General features: G+C 41.7%; 2 protein-coding genes across 2 annotated transcripts in view; one reads left to right on the forward strand and one right to left on the reverse strand.

Annotated features, from left to right (window-relative positions):
- dmgdh (dimethylglycine dehydrogenase) overlaps window positions 1-4,167 on the reverse strand; it is a 6,728-nt gene extending 2,561 nt beyond the window's left edge. Inside the window, exons 1-2 of the mRNA XM_031577781.2 lie at window positions 3,935-4,167; window positions 1,801-1,972 (exon numbers count right to left, since the gene is read on the reverse strand). Of these exons, the coding sequence (XP_031433641.1) occupies window positions 1,801-1,972; window positions 3,935-4,056 (294 nt within the window). The 5' untranslated portion in view covers window positions 4,057-4,167. The remainder of the gene's footprint in view (window positions 1-1,800; window positions 1,973-3,934) is intronic.
- Window positions 4,168-5,505: 1,338 nt separating this feature from the next.
- bhmt (betaine-homocysteine methyltransferase) lies at window positions 5,506-14,065 on the forward strand. Its single transcript, XM_031578115.2, has 8 exons — window positions 5,506-5,609; window positions 5,835-5,967; window positions 6,142-6,254; window positions 6,798-6,989; window positions 7,096-7,243; window positions 7,809-7,991; window positions 9,374-9,602; window positions 13,413-14,065. Exons 1-8 carry the CDS (start codon window positions 5,580-5,582, stop codon window positions 13,585-13,587), a joined length of 1,203 nt encoding a protein of 400 aa, XP_031433975.1. The 5' UTR covers window positions 5,506-5,579; the 3' UTR covers window positions 13,588-14,065.
- The last annotated feature ends 3,230 nt before the right edge of the window (window positions 14,066-17,295 follow it).

Consider the following 17,295-nt stretch of genomic DNA (forward strand, 5'->3'; position numbering starts at 1 on the left):
ACATTTAAGATTTCCAAAAATGTAAGGAAATCCATTAAGCTACACAGGTCTCACTGCTTTTATATGACGACTGCTTTGGCTACATAGACATAGAAACGCAGACGCTGCATTGGCATCTGGTCATATGTCACTGCGGCACAGTTGTATTGAACCAGGGCAGTTGCAAATCCTAGCACTCTGCAGACATATGGGAATGACCTTTGACACATGAAGCTGCACAGTTGGTTTTTTCCCTGTTGTATTTTTAAGCCTAATATAACATTATATTGTGAGCTAGCTAGTCACCAGAATGAGATTAAGTTAACATTAAGTTACTATTAAAGCATTAAAGTTAACCAGTCCACTGTTTATTCAAGGTTATTTCATTATTTGAATGGCTTGATGACATTAGAATGATGTTCTTAAAGTTAAGGTTACTCATTTAACCACCTTCTCGCTTCAACCTATGGTATTGTGGTATATATTATGTATAACTTGTAGGCCTATAATATTGGATTTACCCTGATATTAGCCAAACTATAATTTAAGATAATGTGATGTGAGGGTAGTGAAAGTGTTTGCTCATTCGTCATTGCTTTGCTGAGTCGCTTGTGTCATTTTAGGAGAGGCTTACCTATACACCGATGATAGGTTAGGTTATAGGCCTACCTACAATTATTTTTTTTTATTCGGTAGAATGTTATTTAGGAGTTATAAATATCACCATATGACGTTACTCATGGAGTTGTGGAACTTGAAAGGGATGCGATATCTCTTATCTAAACAAATGTGTCATCATACAGATGCATTCTGAAAATTGTGTAAATTGTGTCTTTGGGTACTCCATTATGACTTAATTTGTATGTTAAAGGTATTCATCTATTGCTCTTTGCCCTTTCTAGCGCATAACTGCTCACCTGCACAGGCCTGTTTTAAGTTGGTTTCAGCAGCTTTGGGAATAGGATTTAGGCAAAACTTTTAGCTAGGAACTTTGAATGCATTTTAGTCCACAGTGGATGAGGCCATCAAAATTCAAACAGGCCGCCCTGCCAACAACGCTGTTGATGCTAGCGGGTATTTCCTTTGGAATGCTCAGTCATGCAGATTTAGATTTAAAACTGTGGTGCAACTGTTTGCATTGATACGTTCGTATCAAGAAGTAATAATACAAACATTTGAATAAATAATATATGTCGTCCTAGCCTGCTTTAGGGGCAGTGTTCCAGTTGAACTGGTGATGTGTTTCACATGGGCACAGACTATAGCCAATACTATAGTTCAAAGTCAAATCTGACTCTCTACTTTGTTCAATAAAGGCAAACATGTTTGAATGTATACCTTATGTCTTAATACCTTTAAGAGTTGATCATATTTCATGTATCCTTCAACATATTTTAAGACAAAACACTGTTGATTCAAATGAAGATAATCTGCATGGATTTTTAATCAACAACAACAGTCAGAATGTATGTTTAAAGCTAATTTACTGTAAGATTAGCGATTACGCAAGTACAATAGTCAAGGCACAAGGCAAAGGCAAATTACACATATGTTAATAAGGGTGGGTATCATCAGCAGAGCAATGGATAGGTTTTAAAAGGCAGGCAGACAGATATAAAGTTAATGCTTTATCTCCCAAAGGGAAATTGCAATATCGTAGCAGTAATTTACATAAATAACAAAAATATGTTGAGGGAGGTGAGTATGAAAGGAGTTGAAAGGGGGTTGCAATATTTAAACAGAAGGTGCTTGATAAATAAAGAAGGGTTTGGTTTGGATTTGGATTCAAATTCAAATGTTTTGACCCCCAGTACAACTCACAGCATGCCAGGTTGACCCAGCGGTTAGCTCTGTCTTCTCAAGCAGCACCACGTCCTTCTGACCCGCCTTAGCCAAGTGATAGGCGAGGCTGACCCCCACACAACCTCCTCCTATGATGAGTGTGTCTGCAGTCTCCTTCAACCTTTTTCGTAAAACATTGCCATCTTGGTTCCTGTAAACGAGGTTAAAAGAAGAAAAAAAGCCTTATTAGCGGCCCAAGCTGCGGAACTGCTGGCTACCTATAATATTTACTCCGATTCTTCTTCTTCCTTCTCTCAAGCGAAACATGATGTAAGTCATAAGTAAGTTGCACATGGCCAAAATTCTAACCATAGATTTCAAATAGGTGAAATGACACATGCGAGTGAAATTACAGATTTCCACCAGTAGGGGAGCGCTATAATAAGATAATGTACTTTTTTTACTCATATCTCGGTAACGGTATTGGACACATGCCAAATTTCATGATATTTTGTCCATAAGAGGCTCAACAACTGACGTGTCTATCTCAAGAACCACTAAACATATATTTATATATATATTTATTTACATATATATTTTCTAAAATGTCATTTGGCTCGCTCATCAAAATGGCCGCCAACAGCCAATCAAATTTCCAATGGCCAATTTTCATGAAACTTCAAAGGCACATTCATAATGACACAAGCAGCTCTGTACCAAATATGAAATAAATACGCCACAATGGGATGCTGTAATAAGCACATTTATGCTTTGGCTCATATCTCAGAAACTGCAGGGGTTAGAACAAAAATATTTTTTCCTCTGATTCCTTGAAAGCTCTTGACTGAAAGTAAAGCAAAGTGAAAGTAAAACAAACTCTTCCGAGGCTGTTCATCCAATTCTCACAAAATCTGGTATACATCATCTAGAGTCGAGACCATGGGTCGGGAACCTGTGGCTCGCGAGCCACCACTGGCTCTTTTGCTGACGGCCGGGGCTCTTGGACGAAATGGGTTGGAGAAAAAAACGGGAAAAAACGTGTAATCAAGGGATCAGCCTAGGCCTAGTAGAAGGCTAAAATAACAGTCAATACTACTAATATTAAAATTACAAGGCTTTGTGGCAAATACGTAGGTCTATCTGAGTGATTTAATTTTACTTTACACCTCACTTGACTCCGTAACCATAGCCTGCATAATATTGTCATATTCGTGGCTGGTTGCCATGCCAATATCAAACAAAATCACAGATTTCCCTACATTTCCGTCAACGAGAAAACTTTCATTGTTTAAGTTGATAGGCTAGAGAAAAATGTCGAAAAGGAAAAAAACATATCGTGCATCCCTGGTGTTTCTATCGGCGATTTCGAAATGGAGGTTGCCGACCTGACCTCGTCTGACATCTGGGTGGGCAAGTTCAAATCACTGAACGATCAACTGGAAGTTATATTATTAAAAAACTCTGTTGAATAAAAGTAACTGTTAGTTAAATATCCAAACTTCTTCTTGTAACCGTCTTTTTGTGGCTCTTCTGAGATTTAAAAAAAAAAAAATTTTAAAAGTGGCTCTCCGGGCAAAAAAGGTTCCTGACCCCTGGTCTAGACCATGCTGACAAAAATGTTGCCAAATCTGCTTGGACCCCGATGACTGCCGCTTGTGGCTGTATTTGCATTGTGATTTTGCACCATAGTAGAGATCACATATGCTTAAACACGTGGTTTTCTATATTTAACTGTATCTCCTAAAGCAATATTGTGCAATGACCAGAATTAGCCTAAAGACCAAAGAATAATTTTGAAAACTGACTCTCTTAGTTACGATGCATGTGGCATTAGACGTAGAGAAATGCAGCCCTAAATTGCAGCTGACTCTGTAAACTCTGTAACCCTGTTAGTGATCTGTCTAAGGTTTGCACAGCGCTTAAAGCTTGCTTCAAGTTTTCGCACTGAATTTCAGATCAGGAACTCAATGGCAAGTTATGAAAAATATAGCTGAAAGTACCGTTCATAGTTATTCCTTTTTCTCAAATCCAGATTGCACACTTGACAGATTATATATTGTGTAGCACACCCAGCAGTAAGCTATTAGGCTATGTTCTGTGTCATGCAGACCAAGAGTAATTAACAAATCCCCTTAATGCTAAACTAGCACCTAGTATTAGACTATGCACTCACCCCTCTTCTGAATAATTTTTTGAAGTCCTGCTGATAGTCCGCAGTGGAGGTTGGCATAGAAATGGAAAACATGTCAAATCTCTTCGAAATTTGGCATTGGATAGTTTAAGAATTCTGTACATAGTGAAAATACTATAAAACGTCAAGGGGCGCAAATTGGGGGACAATCTACGTTAACAAAATGTGCGCCGCAGTCAATGGCATATGCAAAGCCAGTATGTTAATAAATAAAGCGTTGCGCTCAGCCAGATGTGGAGACACGCCCCCTTTCAGCGCTGATGAAATGAAGGTAACGTGACGAAGAAAGTCTCCTCTGTGCAAACTCTGCAGTTAACTATTTAAAGACGCTGATCTACATGTTCGCTTAACGTAACAAACAGCTTTGTCACCGATTGCTTAAGACGTTTTTATGTTACACGTGTTCAGCAATTCACCAACAGCTTGAGCGTAGGTAGTGTTCAGTAGATAGACATTTGCAACACCAAAAAAAAAAAAAAGATTTGTAAACCTGATTTGTAACTGAACTAATAAAGAGGGTTCATTATTAAACAGGACATCGGAAGACGATAGATGCGGTCTTTTCATCAGAAAACAAAGCTGGAGAAAAACTGTTGTTCCAATGATTTGTTTTGCATATGTGGAATAGCATTCCTTAACCTTACCCTATCCTTATTTAATTTATCCTGTGGATTATGTGTGTGTGTGTTTGGAAGGGTGCCCAAATAAGGCCCACAAAGTTAAAACGAAAACACCTTTGGTGGAATTAAGAATCATGGAACAGGACAAACATATCAACTCTTCAGCAGGAGGGAGAAAAAGGCAAGTTGTGCTTGGAACTTAACATTTCCGAAGTGGGAGGTGGTGCAGCAAGCATAGGTATGCAAGAGGGGAAAGAGACAGGCCAGAGAATGAAAGATCTTACACTTAGGTCCTGAAGCCATTGAAACCATGACAACCATTCACAAGCTACATTCACAAAGCAGATCGATGTTGCGACACACTTCTTTTTAACCTTTGTGACATTTTTACCTCATTGCAGTGCAGTATTCATAAAAGACAGACCATCTTCATTATTTGTATTGGCATCATTAAATTGTCAGAATCATTACAATTCACAATTTTTGCAACAAAACCCCATGCGTTTCTTACTTTATCATGCAAGTCAAACAAGGGATACAGCACACAGAAAGAAGGGTCCTATGAAAATACGAAATACAATTATATTATTATTTGTAAAGCTAAATAAAGATAATTGATAACAATGTCATCTTAAAATGGTTATCTGTTCCAAAGGTCACTACGACTCTGGATGCAGACCCTTCAGCTAGCTGAAGAGCAGACGCAGAAAAAAGTGATCACTACACGTAAATCCCAAACAAATCCAAACGTGCATGATCTGAAGAGCTAAAAAATGAGAAAGGAGCATTTTACAACCCAGATTTTTGGGAGGCAAAAAGCGTCAAGCAATTCAAGGATCATGAATACCATAACCAGTCTGCAGAGGAGTAACCATGCTATCAGATTTGCAGTGACATCAGGAATACCACACCACACCCCTAAGCCACAGTATAAAAGTGCACAAATCTTCTCAGCCTGGTCTCTCTACACCAAGACGTTGAGGGAGAGTGCAAGGAACAACACTTCCATGAAAATGGCACCAACAGGCACGAAAAAGGTAAACCATCTGCGTAGTATCTAACAACGCGTAAAAGCAAGAGACCAGGCAGTGTTGTGCGTAAAATAATTAAATGAAGTAAAAAGTGATTTTTTTTCTGTGAGCGTGAGAACTGGAATACCTCACAAGGAGTAGATAAAACTTTGTTGCGTAATGGCGTCATATTTGGTATTCACTATACTGCCACAGTGTGTAAGTTAAACAGAGTAACGTTTATTTCTGAAGGGAATTCTGGAACGGCTCGGTGCAGGGGAGGTCGTAATCGGAGATGGTGGGTTCGTCTTTGCCCTGGAGAAAAGAGGCTATGTCAAGGCAGGGCCGTGGACGCCAGAGGCTGCAGCGGAGCATCCAGAGGCTGGTATGGATGGGCCCACGCACCGCTCGTCCCGGTGTTCACAACAATAACAATACTTTTATTTCAGTGGTGACAAACATTTCTTAGAGTTGCTGTGAATTGAGAAAACCAACTGTTGCACTCATAACACGCCCTTGAATTTAGGAAGCAGACTCTCATGCTCTTTTCTCATCATAGTGCGACAGCTGCACAGAGAATTTCTGAGGGCGGGATCGAATGTCATGCAGACATTTACATTCTACGCCAGCGATGACAAACTGGAGAACAGGGGCAACAAGTTAACCTTCACAGTAAGAGAATTCAAGTTCATGTGTTGTATCCGTTTTGCGTGTGCAAATGTATTACTCAATTGTGTCTCTCCAGCTGTTTTTGCAATTGAGGAGGCAGCTGTGGGGAACTCGGCAGACCGTTTTCGGACTCCCAGTCATTTAGAAGTGGAGAATGACGATAGCAGAGCTGCCAACTCTCACGGTTTCGCAGAACGCGAAGGGTTACAGAACGCGTCTCGGCCCAAAATCAGATTTTTTTTTTTTGCCGTAAGAAATTGGATGTGTGGCGTGAGTGCGTGTGAAAACATGCAAAAGCGTGTGTCTTACGGCGAAACCGTGAGAGTTGGCAGCTCTGGAGCTCTAAGGAGCGCATCTGTAACCCTATTCGCTGCATAGACATCTTAAGATGATCTAAAGATGTTTATGCAGCGAATAGGGTTACATATAATGAAATAATGAAAAATATTGATTGTAAGGACGTTGGGTTATATTTGGCACTCATCAGTGTGTATATGATGTAATAGTTCTGTAGTTCTCATCAGTGTGTCTCTGTGGCATCTGCAGGGTCAGCAGATCAATGAGGCGGCGTGTGACCTGGCCCGAGAGGTGGCTGACGAGGGCGATGCTCTGGTGGCTGGAGGCGTGTCCCAGACTCCCACATACTTGAGCGGCAAGAGCGAGGATGACGTGAAGGCCATTCTTAAGAAGCAGCTTGAGGTCTTCATCAAGAAAGATGTGGACTTCCTGATTGCTGAGGTAAGGTTATCAAGACACAAACAACACTCTTCAGGTACTCTTGTCTCTGAAAGGCATTGCGCACTCGTTCTCACTTTATTTTTTGTGCTTCCCCCCCCCCCCCCAGTATTTTGAGCATGTTGAGGAGGCTGAATGGGCAGTTCAGGTGCTGAAGGCCACTGGAAAACCTGTTGCTGCCAATCTGTGCATCGGACCAGAGGGTGACATGCATGGAGTTAGCCCAGCAGAGTGTGCTGTCCGCCTGGTTAAGGCAGGTGGGTGTCTCCAAACCAAACACACACTCCAGTCCAGACAATCACTGCCATTTATCCGTTTGGCTGGTTTGTCATCTGTAAGTGTTATTAGAAAAGGATGAGAGTGGACAGAACATCCCAGGCTGTCTCAAGGCAATTAAACATAATAATAATTAAGACCTTTGTCAGGTTTAAACATTCTTAAGACATCCAAGTACGTTTAAGGGGTACATTTATTGAGGTCAGTTTATATACCTGAACTCCCATTGTTTTAAAATGTACTATATAAATACAAGTGACTTGACCTGAAGCTACATTTAGAGTAACTTACATTTGGTTCATTTATTAAAATATAATATATTTATTAAAAATATCTCAGCAGTATGATGTGGATGCTAAATTATTTCTGTAAACTGTGTCCGTGCCCCATGTACTACAATTTCTGTGGATGAATCTGATGACATGTGTGGTTCCCCTGTTCACTGATATTGACATACACATTTCTAAAGTTCAGTGACACTTTTGGCTGGCTGGAGCCGCGCAAGACATTGTCGTAGCTCCAGCTCACTTTTTTTATTTTTTGCAGGTGCTGATATTATTGGAGTCAACTGTCACTTTGACCCCATGACCTGTGTGAAGACTGTGAAGATGATGAAGGAAGGTGTTGAGAAGGCGGGGCTTAAGAGTCACTACATGGTGCAGCCATTGGCTTTCCACACCCCCGACTGCGGCTGTCAAGGCTTCATTGATTTGGTTGAATTCCCCTTTGGTAAGAGTGCAACCATTACACACTTAGTTATGCAACTACTGCTGTATGAAACACACACATTTCATGCAAGCACAACCTCATCTGGAATTGTGTTTTGTACATATGCGTACAAAAAAAGGTTGTTGTGAATGTATGCCCTTGTATTGCCATCCAGCACCTTTTTGGTGTGTTTTAGGTCCTTAAAGTCCCGACTCTGTACCAGCTGGCTGGCTCTCTACTGAAAGCAGTGCCAAGCCATCAATCTGTTTTGAGACATGGTAGAGCGCAAATAGTTTTAATAAGTCATCTTACTTTAATCAGCTAGCTAGTTTTTTATTTTATTAAGCAAGCTGGTAGATGGTAGAAGTTACAAATAGCCTACTGTAGTGGCTAGCCAGCCAGCTAGCTAGCTAGCATTAGCCCGTACAGTTGCAGGCTGCTGTACATGAAAAGGACCAGATGTTGACTAACAACAACAACAACATCTGGTCATCTTGGCAAATGTAGCAACAGTGTCCCACCTTGCTCTTTCGATGCCTCGGCATGTCTGTCTTGTTTTAGAAACGTAGCTATTTGGTCTCTCTTGCCTGTATAATGTCATCTTTTTCCTTATTTCCTTTTTGCTCATGACACTTTTTGATGGCTCGATTTTGTAAATAATGGGGTGTAGACAAATTAACGCACGGCTACCTGTAAGTCCAAAATATTTTTTGCACTATAATAGAGGGAAATGTTTAGGCTACATATTGTAGAATGGAGATAAATGAATTGACAGCAAGCATCATGTAAACAAATAATGAAAGGACTTTCTGAAAGCATATATTTGTCTATTCCATCGCTCAATGGCCGGCATTTATGAGTGAGGATCACTCTGTCTCCTTCATTGAAATTAATTGGAAAAGTTGTTTCTGGTTTCCTCAGAGGCCTACATACATTGTGTACACTGAAAAAGAAGTCCTGTATTGATTTAATACATTTTGTTCATGTGGAACTGATGTCCACATTAGTCAAGTAAATTCAATGCACTACTTTGTTCAGTGTGGGATCACCCAGGTCATCACACATGTTTGGTTTGTAGCACCCCCAACTCAAGTCAAATGACAGACTTTCTTTACATCTTTATGACATGGGTCACACTCAGTTTACCTCAGACCATTATCAATACCTGACGTAACCTCCTGTTAAGCACTTCCACAATTAAATGACATGGTGAAATGTGCTGACCCAAGAACCACACAAGGCATTCGTTGAAGCACAAATCCTGATTTTATGCTAAAGACAATAAGAGTTATGTACAAAAGTATGTTTAATTCATGCATGCTGAAAAACCAATCCATTTCTTTCGGGTTGCCTTCCTTTACCTCTCTGACCTGTTTGACATGGCCCGCTCGTGTCTCTTCCAGCCCTGGAGCCCAGGATCCTGACCCGGTGGGACATGCAGCAGTATGCCAGAGAGGCCTACAAAGTAGGTATCCGGTACATCGGAGGCTGCTGTGGATACGAGCCATACCACATCCGTGCTGTGGCTGAAGAGCTGGCACCAGAGAGGGGTTTCCTTCCTGCTGCCTCCGAAAAACATGGCTTGTGGGCCAGTGGCCTAGAGATGCACACTAAACCATGGGTTAGAGCCAGGTGAGTCCAACACCACTCCATGATATCTTTAGGGTTAGAGTACAACTCCACTCACTCACCGCAGTACCGTAGATATCTCTAGGGTACAACAACACTCACTCACTCACTCACCACAGTAACATAGATATCTCTAGGGTTAGAGTACAACACCACTCACTCACTCACTCACTCACTCACACACTCACTCACTCACTCACTCACTCACCACAGTAACATAGATATCTCTAGGGTTAGAGTACAACACCACTCACTCACTCACTCACTCACCACAGTTACATAGATATCTCTAGGGTTAGAGTACAACACCACTCACTCACTCACTCACTCACTCACTCACTCACACTCACTCACTCACCACAGTATCATATATATCTCTAGGGTACAACACCACTCACTCACTCACTCACTCACTCACCACAGTACCATAGATATCTCTAGAGTACAACACCACTCACTCACTCACTCACTCACCACAGTAACATAGATATCTCTAGGGTACAACACCACTCACTCACTCACTCACTCACTCACTCACACACCACAGTATCATATATATCTCTAGGGTACAACACCACTCACTCACTCACTCACTCACCACAGTACCATAGATATCTCTAGAGTACAACACCACTCACTCACTCACTCACTCACTCACTCACTCACCACAGTAACATAGATATCTCTAGGGTTAGAGTACAACACCACTCACTCACTCACTCACTCACCACAGTACCATATATATCTCTAGAGTACAACACCACTCACTCACTCACTCACTCACTCACTCACCACAGTAACATAGATATCTCTAGAGTACAACACCACTCACTCACTCACTCACTCACTCACCACAGTAACATAGATATCTCTAGAGTACAACACCACTCACTCACTCACTCACTCACTCACCACAGTACCATAGATATCTCTAGAGTACAACACCACTCACTCACTCACTCACTCACTCACTCACTCACCACAGTACCATAGATATCTCTAGAGTACAACACCACTCACTCACTCACTCACTCACTCACCACAGTAACATAGATATCTCTAGAGTACAACACCACTCACTCACTCACTCACTCACTCACCACAGTACCATAGATATCTCTAGAGTACAACACCACTCACTCACTCACTCACTCACTCACTCACTCACCACAGTACCATAGATATCTCTAGAGTACAACACCACTCACTCACTCACTCACTCACTCACTCACCACAGTACCATATATATCTCTAGAGTACAACACCACTCACTCACTCACCACAGTACCATAGATATCTCTAGAGTACAACACCACTCACTCACTCACTCACTCACTCACCACAGTACCATAGATATCTCTAGAGTACAACACCACTCACTCACTCACTCACTCACTCACTCACTCACCACAGTACCATATATATCTCTAGAGTACAACACCACTCACTCACTCACCACAGTACCATAGATATCTCTAGAGTACAACACCACTCACTCACTCACTCACTCACTCACCACAGTACCATAGATATCTCTAGAGTACAACACCACTCACTCACTCACTCACTCACTCACTCACTCACCACAGTACCATAGATATCTCTAGAGTACAACACCACTCACTCACTCACTCACTCACTCACTCACCACAGTACCATATATATCTCTAGAGTACAACACCACTCACTCACTCACCACAGTATCATAGATATCTCTAGAGTACAACACCACTCACTCACTCACTCACTCACTCACTCACTCACCACAGTAACATAGATATCTCTAGGGTTAGAGTACAACACCACTCACTCACTCACTCACTCACCACAGTACCATATATATCTCTAGAGTACAACACCACTCACTCACTCACTCACCACAGTAACATAGATATCTCTAGGGTTAGAGTACACCACTCACTCACCGCAGTACCGTAGATATCTCTAGAGTACAACACCACTCACTCACTCACTCACTCACTCACTCACTCACTCACTCACTCACTCACTCACTCACCACAGTAACATAGATATCTCTAGAGTACAACACCACTCACTCACTCACTCACTCACTCACTCACTCACCACAGTACCATAGATATCTCTAGAGTACAACACCACTCACTCACTCACTCACTCACTCACCACAGTAACATAGATATCTCTAGAGTACAACACCACTCACTCACTCACTCACTCACTCACCACAGTACCATAGATATCTCTAGAGTACAACACCACTCACTCACTCACTCACTCACTCACTCACCACAGTACCATAGATATCTCTAGAGTACAACACCACTCACTCACTCACTCACTCACTCACTCACCACAGTACCATATATATCTCTAGAGTACAACACCACTCACTCACTCACCACAGTACCATAGATATCTCTAGAGTACAACACCACTCACTCACTCACTCACTCACTCACCACAGTACCATAGATATCTCTAGAGTACAACACCACTCACTCACTCACTCACTCACTCACTCACTCACCACAGTACCATATATATCTCTAGAGTACAACACCACTCACTCACTCACCACAGTACCATAGATATCTCTAGAGTACAACACCACTCACTCACTCACTCACTCACTCACCACAGTACCATAGATATCTCTAGAGTACAACACCACTCACTCACTCACTCACTCACTCACTCACCACAGTACCATAGATATCTCTAGAGTACAACACCACTCACTCACTCACTCACTCACTCACTCACCACAGTACCATATATATCTCTAGAGTACAACACCACTCACTCACTCACCACAGTATCATAGATATCTCTAGAGTACAACACCACTCACTCACTCACTCACTCACTCACTCACTCACCACAGTAACATAGATATCTCTAGGGTTAGAGTACAACACCACTCACTCACTCACTCACTCACCACAGTACCATATATATCTCTAGAGTACAACACCACTCACTCACTCACTCACCACAGTAACATAGATATCTCTAGGGTTAGAGTACACCACTCACTCACCGCAGTACCGTAGATATCTCTAGAGTACAACACCACTCACTCACTCACTCACTCACTCACTCACTCACTCACTCACTCACTCACTCACTCACCACAGTAACATAGATATCTCTAGGGTTAGAGTACAACACCACTCACTCACTCACTCACTCACTCACTCACTCACTCACTCACTCACCACAGGACCATAGATATCTCTAGAGTACAACACCACTCACTCACTCACTCACTCACCACAGTAACATAGATATCTCTAGGGTTAGAGTACAACACCACTCACTCACTCACTCACTCACTCACTCACTCACCACAGTACCATAGATATCTCTAGAGTACAACACCACTCACTCACTCACCACAGTACCATAGATATCTCTAGAGTACAACACCACTCACTCACTCACTCACTCACTCACCACAGTAACATAGATATCTCTAGAGTACAACACCACTCACTCACCGCAGTACCAGGACAGGAGGTAGAGAAGTCGGTTAGTAATCAGAAGGTTGCTAGTTCGATTCCCTGTCGAAGCGTCCCTGAGCAAGACGCTGAACCCCTAATTGCTCCTGATGTGTAGTGTAAAATGTAAAATGTGTATAAATTGTAAGTCGCACATATGTAAGTCGCTTTGGATAAAAGCGTCTGCTAAATGAATAAATGTAAATGTAAATCTCTTCTCATGGGGATTCTGCTAAGTAATTACACCAGTTAGGGCAAATGAATTGCAGAGCTGCCATACATCTTCTGCCAGTTTTCAGTCAGTGCTCACTGTTGCCCGTGTCTATTCCAGGGCCCGTCGTGACTACTGGGAAAACCTCAAGCCTGCCTCTGGAAGACCTAAGTGCCCATCCTTGTCAACACCCGACGGTTGGGGTGTAACCCAGGGCCACGCTGAACTGGTTCAGCAGAAGGAGGCCACTACCCAGGACCAGCTCAAACCCCTCTTTGAAAAGGCCAAGCATTGAGTCCAAGCGGAGAATGAGCGGGGGGGCACTGGAGGCCAAAATCATCCATGTAAAGCTGCCTGTAGTTTGATTTACTGGAGATTCCCGTTATACCCCCCCCCCCCCCCCCCCTACTTATTATCCACACAAGTTTGCAAACATATTACAAAGATAATACAGTGAAGTGAACTTGTTGGTGTCAGGACCAGTCTTCAGTTTTCTACATTGTTATATATTTCACTTAGAGTTCCTCTTGCAATAGAAAAAAGACAACACATAATAACCACATCATTCTCGATGAAATCCAGCAGCATTTAGAGGAAAATGAACTATGATTGAAATCTAAAAATGTAGACTGATTTAAGGTTACCACATTGATTTCAAATAGTAAAAGGTATTTGTAGCAAAGCTGCATTCCATGTTTCCTGAACGCTCCATAGTTATGACAGTGTTGACCATTGGTTTTTTAAGGTTCAATAAAACTTCCAAATGATACTCATCATGTTGTCCTGCTGATTGTTTCCAATGCTGAAATGCCTGCTTTCTGATTTTCACAGCTCCTACGCCACTATTTTGTGAGGATTTTGGATGTATATATAATAGCTCGATGACCGTCTGTGAAGTAGAGCAGGTGTTCAGAAGGTGGTACATGGACACGATGAGTCTTTGAAACTCCTTTAAGAATCCTGCATCAATGAATCTGATCAGTTCACTAATTGAGTTTCATTAACTGGAACAATTGGTTGAAAAATGTCTTTCAATTCTGTTGTGTGTGCGACTCCCCATGGTAGGCAAGTCTTTTCTAAAAACATGGGCCCCATTTCTTTTTGAGCACACCAGGTTGTCAAAAAAGACACAAAATTGAAAGTGAGGCACTTTACCCTCAGCTTATATACCAGCTTCATATTGTGGACCTGTTTCACTGTAAAGTATTGAGAAGAGAGTGGACACAATACATATTGTGGACCTGTTTCACTGTGAAGTATTGAGAAGAGTGTGGACACAATACTGTGTTGGAGAGGCCCTGCCATCTTCTGTTCCCAATGCTTAACTTTGAAACTAGGACTTCCATGGCATTGTTGTCAACAGAGAACCTTTTGACGTTCTGCCAACTTGGACTTGGACAAAGTCAGAAGAGCAAACATGCTGAGCAGGTCTGGTGTTGGAAGAGGGGAAATGCAACATAAATAGATAAATAGATAGATCATTTATTAATCCCGAGGGAAATGTACATGTTCTACTGTGTCACGTTAATTATCCACTGCAAAAGCATCGCAGGACATAACCATGCTTGGAAGCTTCATAGGTGGAATTGACAAATAAAATGTCCAGGTTTCATTCAAGTGCTTGGCGCACCACAGATTGAAAATACAGTATCCTGCGCGTGTGTGTGTGTGTGTGTGTGTGTGTGTGTGTGTGTGTGTGAGAACAACTCCAGCAGTACATAACTTCCCTTGACCATTTTAATTATTAGCTCAGCTTCAGTTTTGTCAGGTCATTAAAACTGGTTTCATATTGCTTTCGGTACTTTCCATGGTTGAGTTACACATCACATATTTCACACATACATACTTTCACCTGCCAAAGGATTAACCCTTGTATGGTATTCATTTTTTTGTTACTCAGAAGGTGTTGTGGGTCTGGTGGACCCGCTCGATTTTCGGGTGTTTAATTCAACACAATCAAACAATTTTATGGTAAAATACTCAACAGATATTTACTTCATTCCAATTAGAAGCAATATGAACAGCAAATATGGTTAATATTTGCCCTTTAATTTTGTTATATCACATTTATGAATTTAAGTGCTACCCGTTTTTTTTTGTTTTTTTTTACAAAATCAAGAAAATCAAGATATCAGTGGACAAAATTCAACACATTTACAAATGAAGCAAGGTTTTCCATAACTATTTGATTTATGTGAATTTCATTTGAAATCAGGTCAGTTTACATAGCACAACATGGGTGGATGGGGCACCAGCACTGTCCTCCTGAATCCTCCTAATAGTAGCTGCAGAGGCTGAGGTTCTTGGAACATGTTGTCTTCTCAGGATTTAAGGTTTCACCAGTGTCTTTCCCAGTTCCTCGAGAAAAAGGCTTATCCTCTGGAGCTTCCCTCTCTTCCACTCCGGGTTCAGTGCCATCCAGGTGACAAAGGCGTTGTACGCCAAGATGTCCAACATGGTAAATAAAATCGCCAGTGGCCAGCGTAGGGTCCTCCTTTTGCAGTTGTAGGCAGACACCAGCTTGTCTATGTTGTCCACCCCTCCTTTTGTGGCATTATAATCCATGATGATCTCTGGTTTTTGATGCTCCAGGCCAGAGATTCTCCCATCCCAGTGCAGTGTACTCATGAGTATCACATTCTTGCGTTTCTTTGGCACATAGGATACCAGGGATGTGTCAGCCGTGTACACAAACTTGGAAGAGTTGACAGGCCTGTTCTTTGTAGGCAGCAGTTGGGGTGGGAGCTCAGACCTGTTTTTTCTTATCGTTCCCACCATGGTCAGCTCCTGTCCCAGCTTGTACGATGTAAAATAAATTGTAGCATGTGATGTTGTGTCCACTGAGTCCCTGAGCCATGTCCAGGACAACTCTCATTCCTTGATTTTTCTCAGGGCGTCCTCCTCAGGTTACCCTATGTAGCCTTGTAAGTTCCAAGCATATGAGGAAGTCGCATCACAGGCAGCCCAGATCTTTATACCATATTTTGCAAGTTTAGATGGTATATAATGTCTAAAGCGGCAGCGGCCCCTAAATGGCATCAGTGGCAGGGGCATAAACACAAAACTCTTACTCACACTTACTCACTCAAACACACACACATACTTAGCCTACATACACACAAGGCCCACATACACACAAACACACATAAGCGTGCGCGCACACACACAAACACACACACACTTACAGCAGGCCCACTCACATACACGTGCGCGCAAACACACACGCGCACACAACAACACACACACACAGACACACACACACACACACACACTTACAGCAGACCCAGACAGGAGGAGAACAGACTTTAGATACACAGGACCTACAATTTCCACACTTTTATTTGCCCGGGTCCAGTGGACCCGAACACCCTGTATGTAATATAAATGTGTAGGGGGGGGTTACGGTGTGCGGTCAATGAAAATTTGGTCTGATATATGTTCTTCGCAGAAAATGAGCCAAAGCCAATGAGTCTGAGTTTGAAAAAATAATTAATCATATTATTTTTGTTAGGATAAAAAATGAAAACGGGTCCCACAGACCCGAATACCATACAAGGGTTAAGTTGTATAATCAAATGTTTTTTTTTTCTTTTATTTCATTATTTTTATCTCAAACCAAAATTGATGAAAAAACTAGGAATAACAACATAGGTTAGGAATTTACTATAAACATATTTACAAACCAGCAATCAGATATTTGATTAGAACTAGAACAATAATAAGACAGCAATATAACAAACAAACAAAAAAGCCAGTCAAAAATCTATAAGCAATTTAAAATAGTATACACTATAAAATAACATTAATATAATATCACACTCATGCACTGTTTGTAGCCCAATGTTATTTATGTTGAGAATGTTCTATACGTTTAGTTTTGATGTTGGCTGACATGGTGCATGGGAATTTCAGTTATACAAGGATACATGTTACAACAGCAGTGCACAACCGCGAGCAACAGCCGCAACACGGAACGTAACCGCTAGCAACAGCCGCAACACGG

Source organism: Clupea harengus, chromosome 12, assembly GCF_900700415.2.
Source record: "Clupea harengus chromosome 12, Ch_v2.0.2, whole genome shotgun sequence".
Lineage (NCBI taxonomy): Eukaryota > Metazoa > Chordata > Actinopteri > Clupeiformes > Clupeidae > Clupea > Clupea harengus.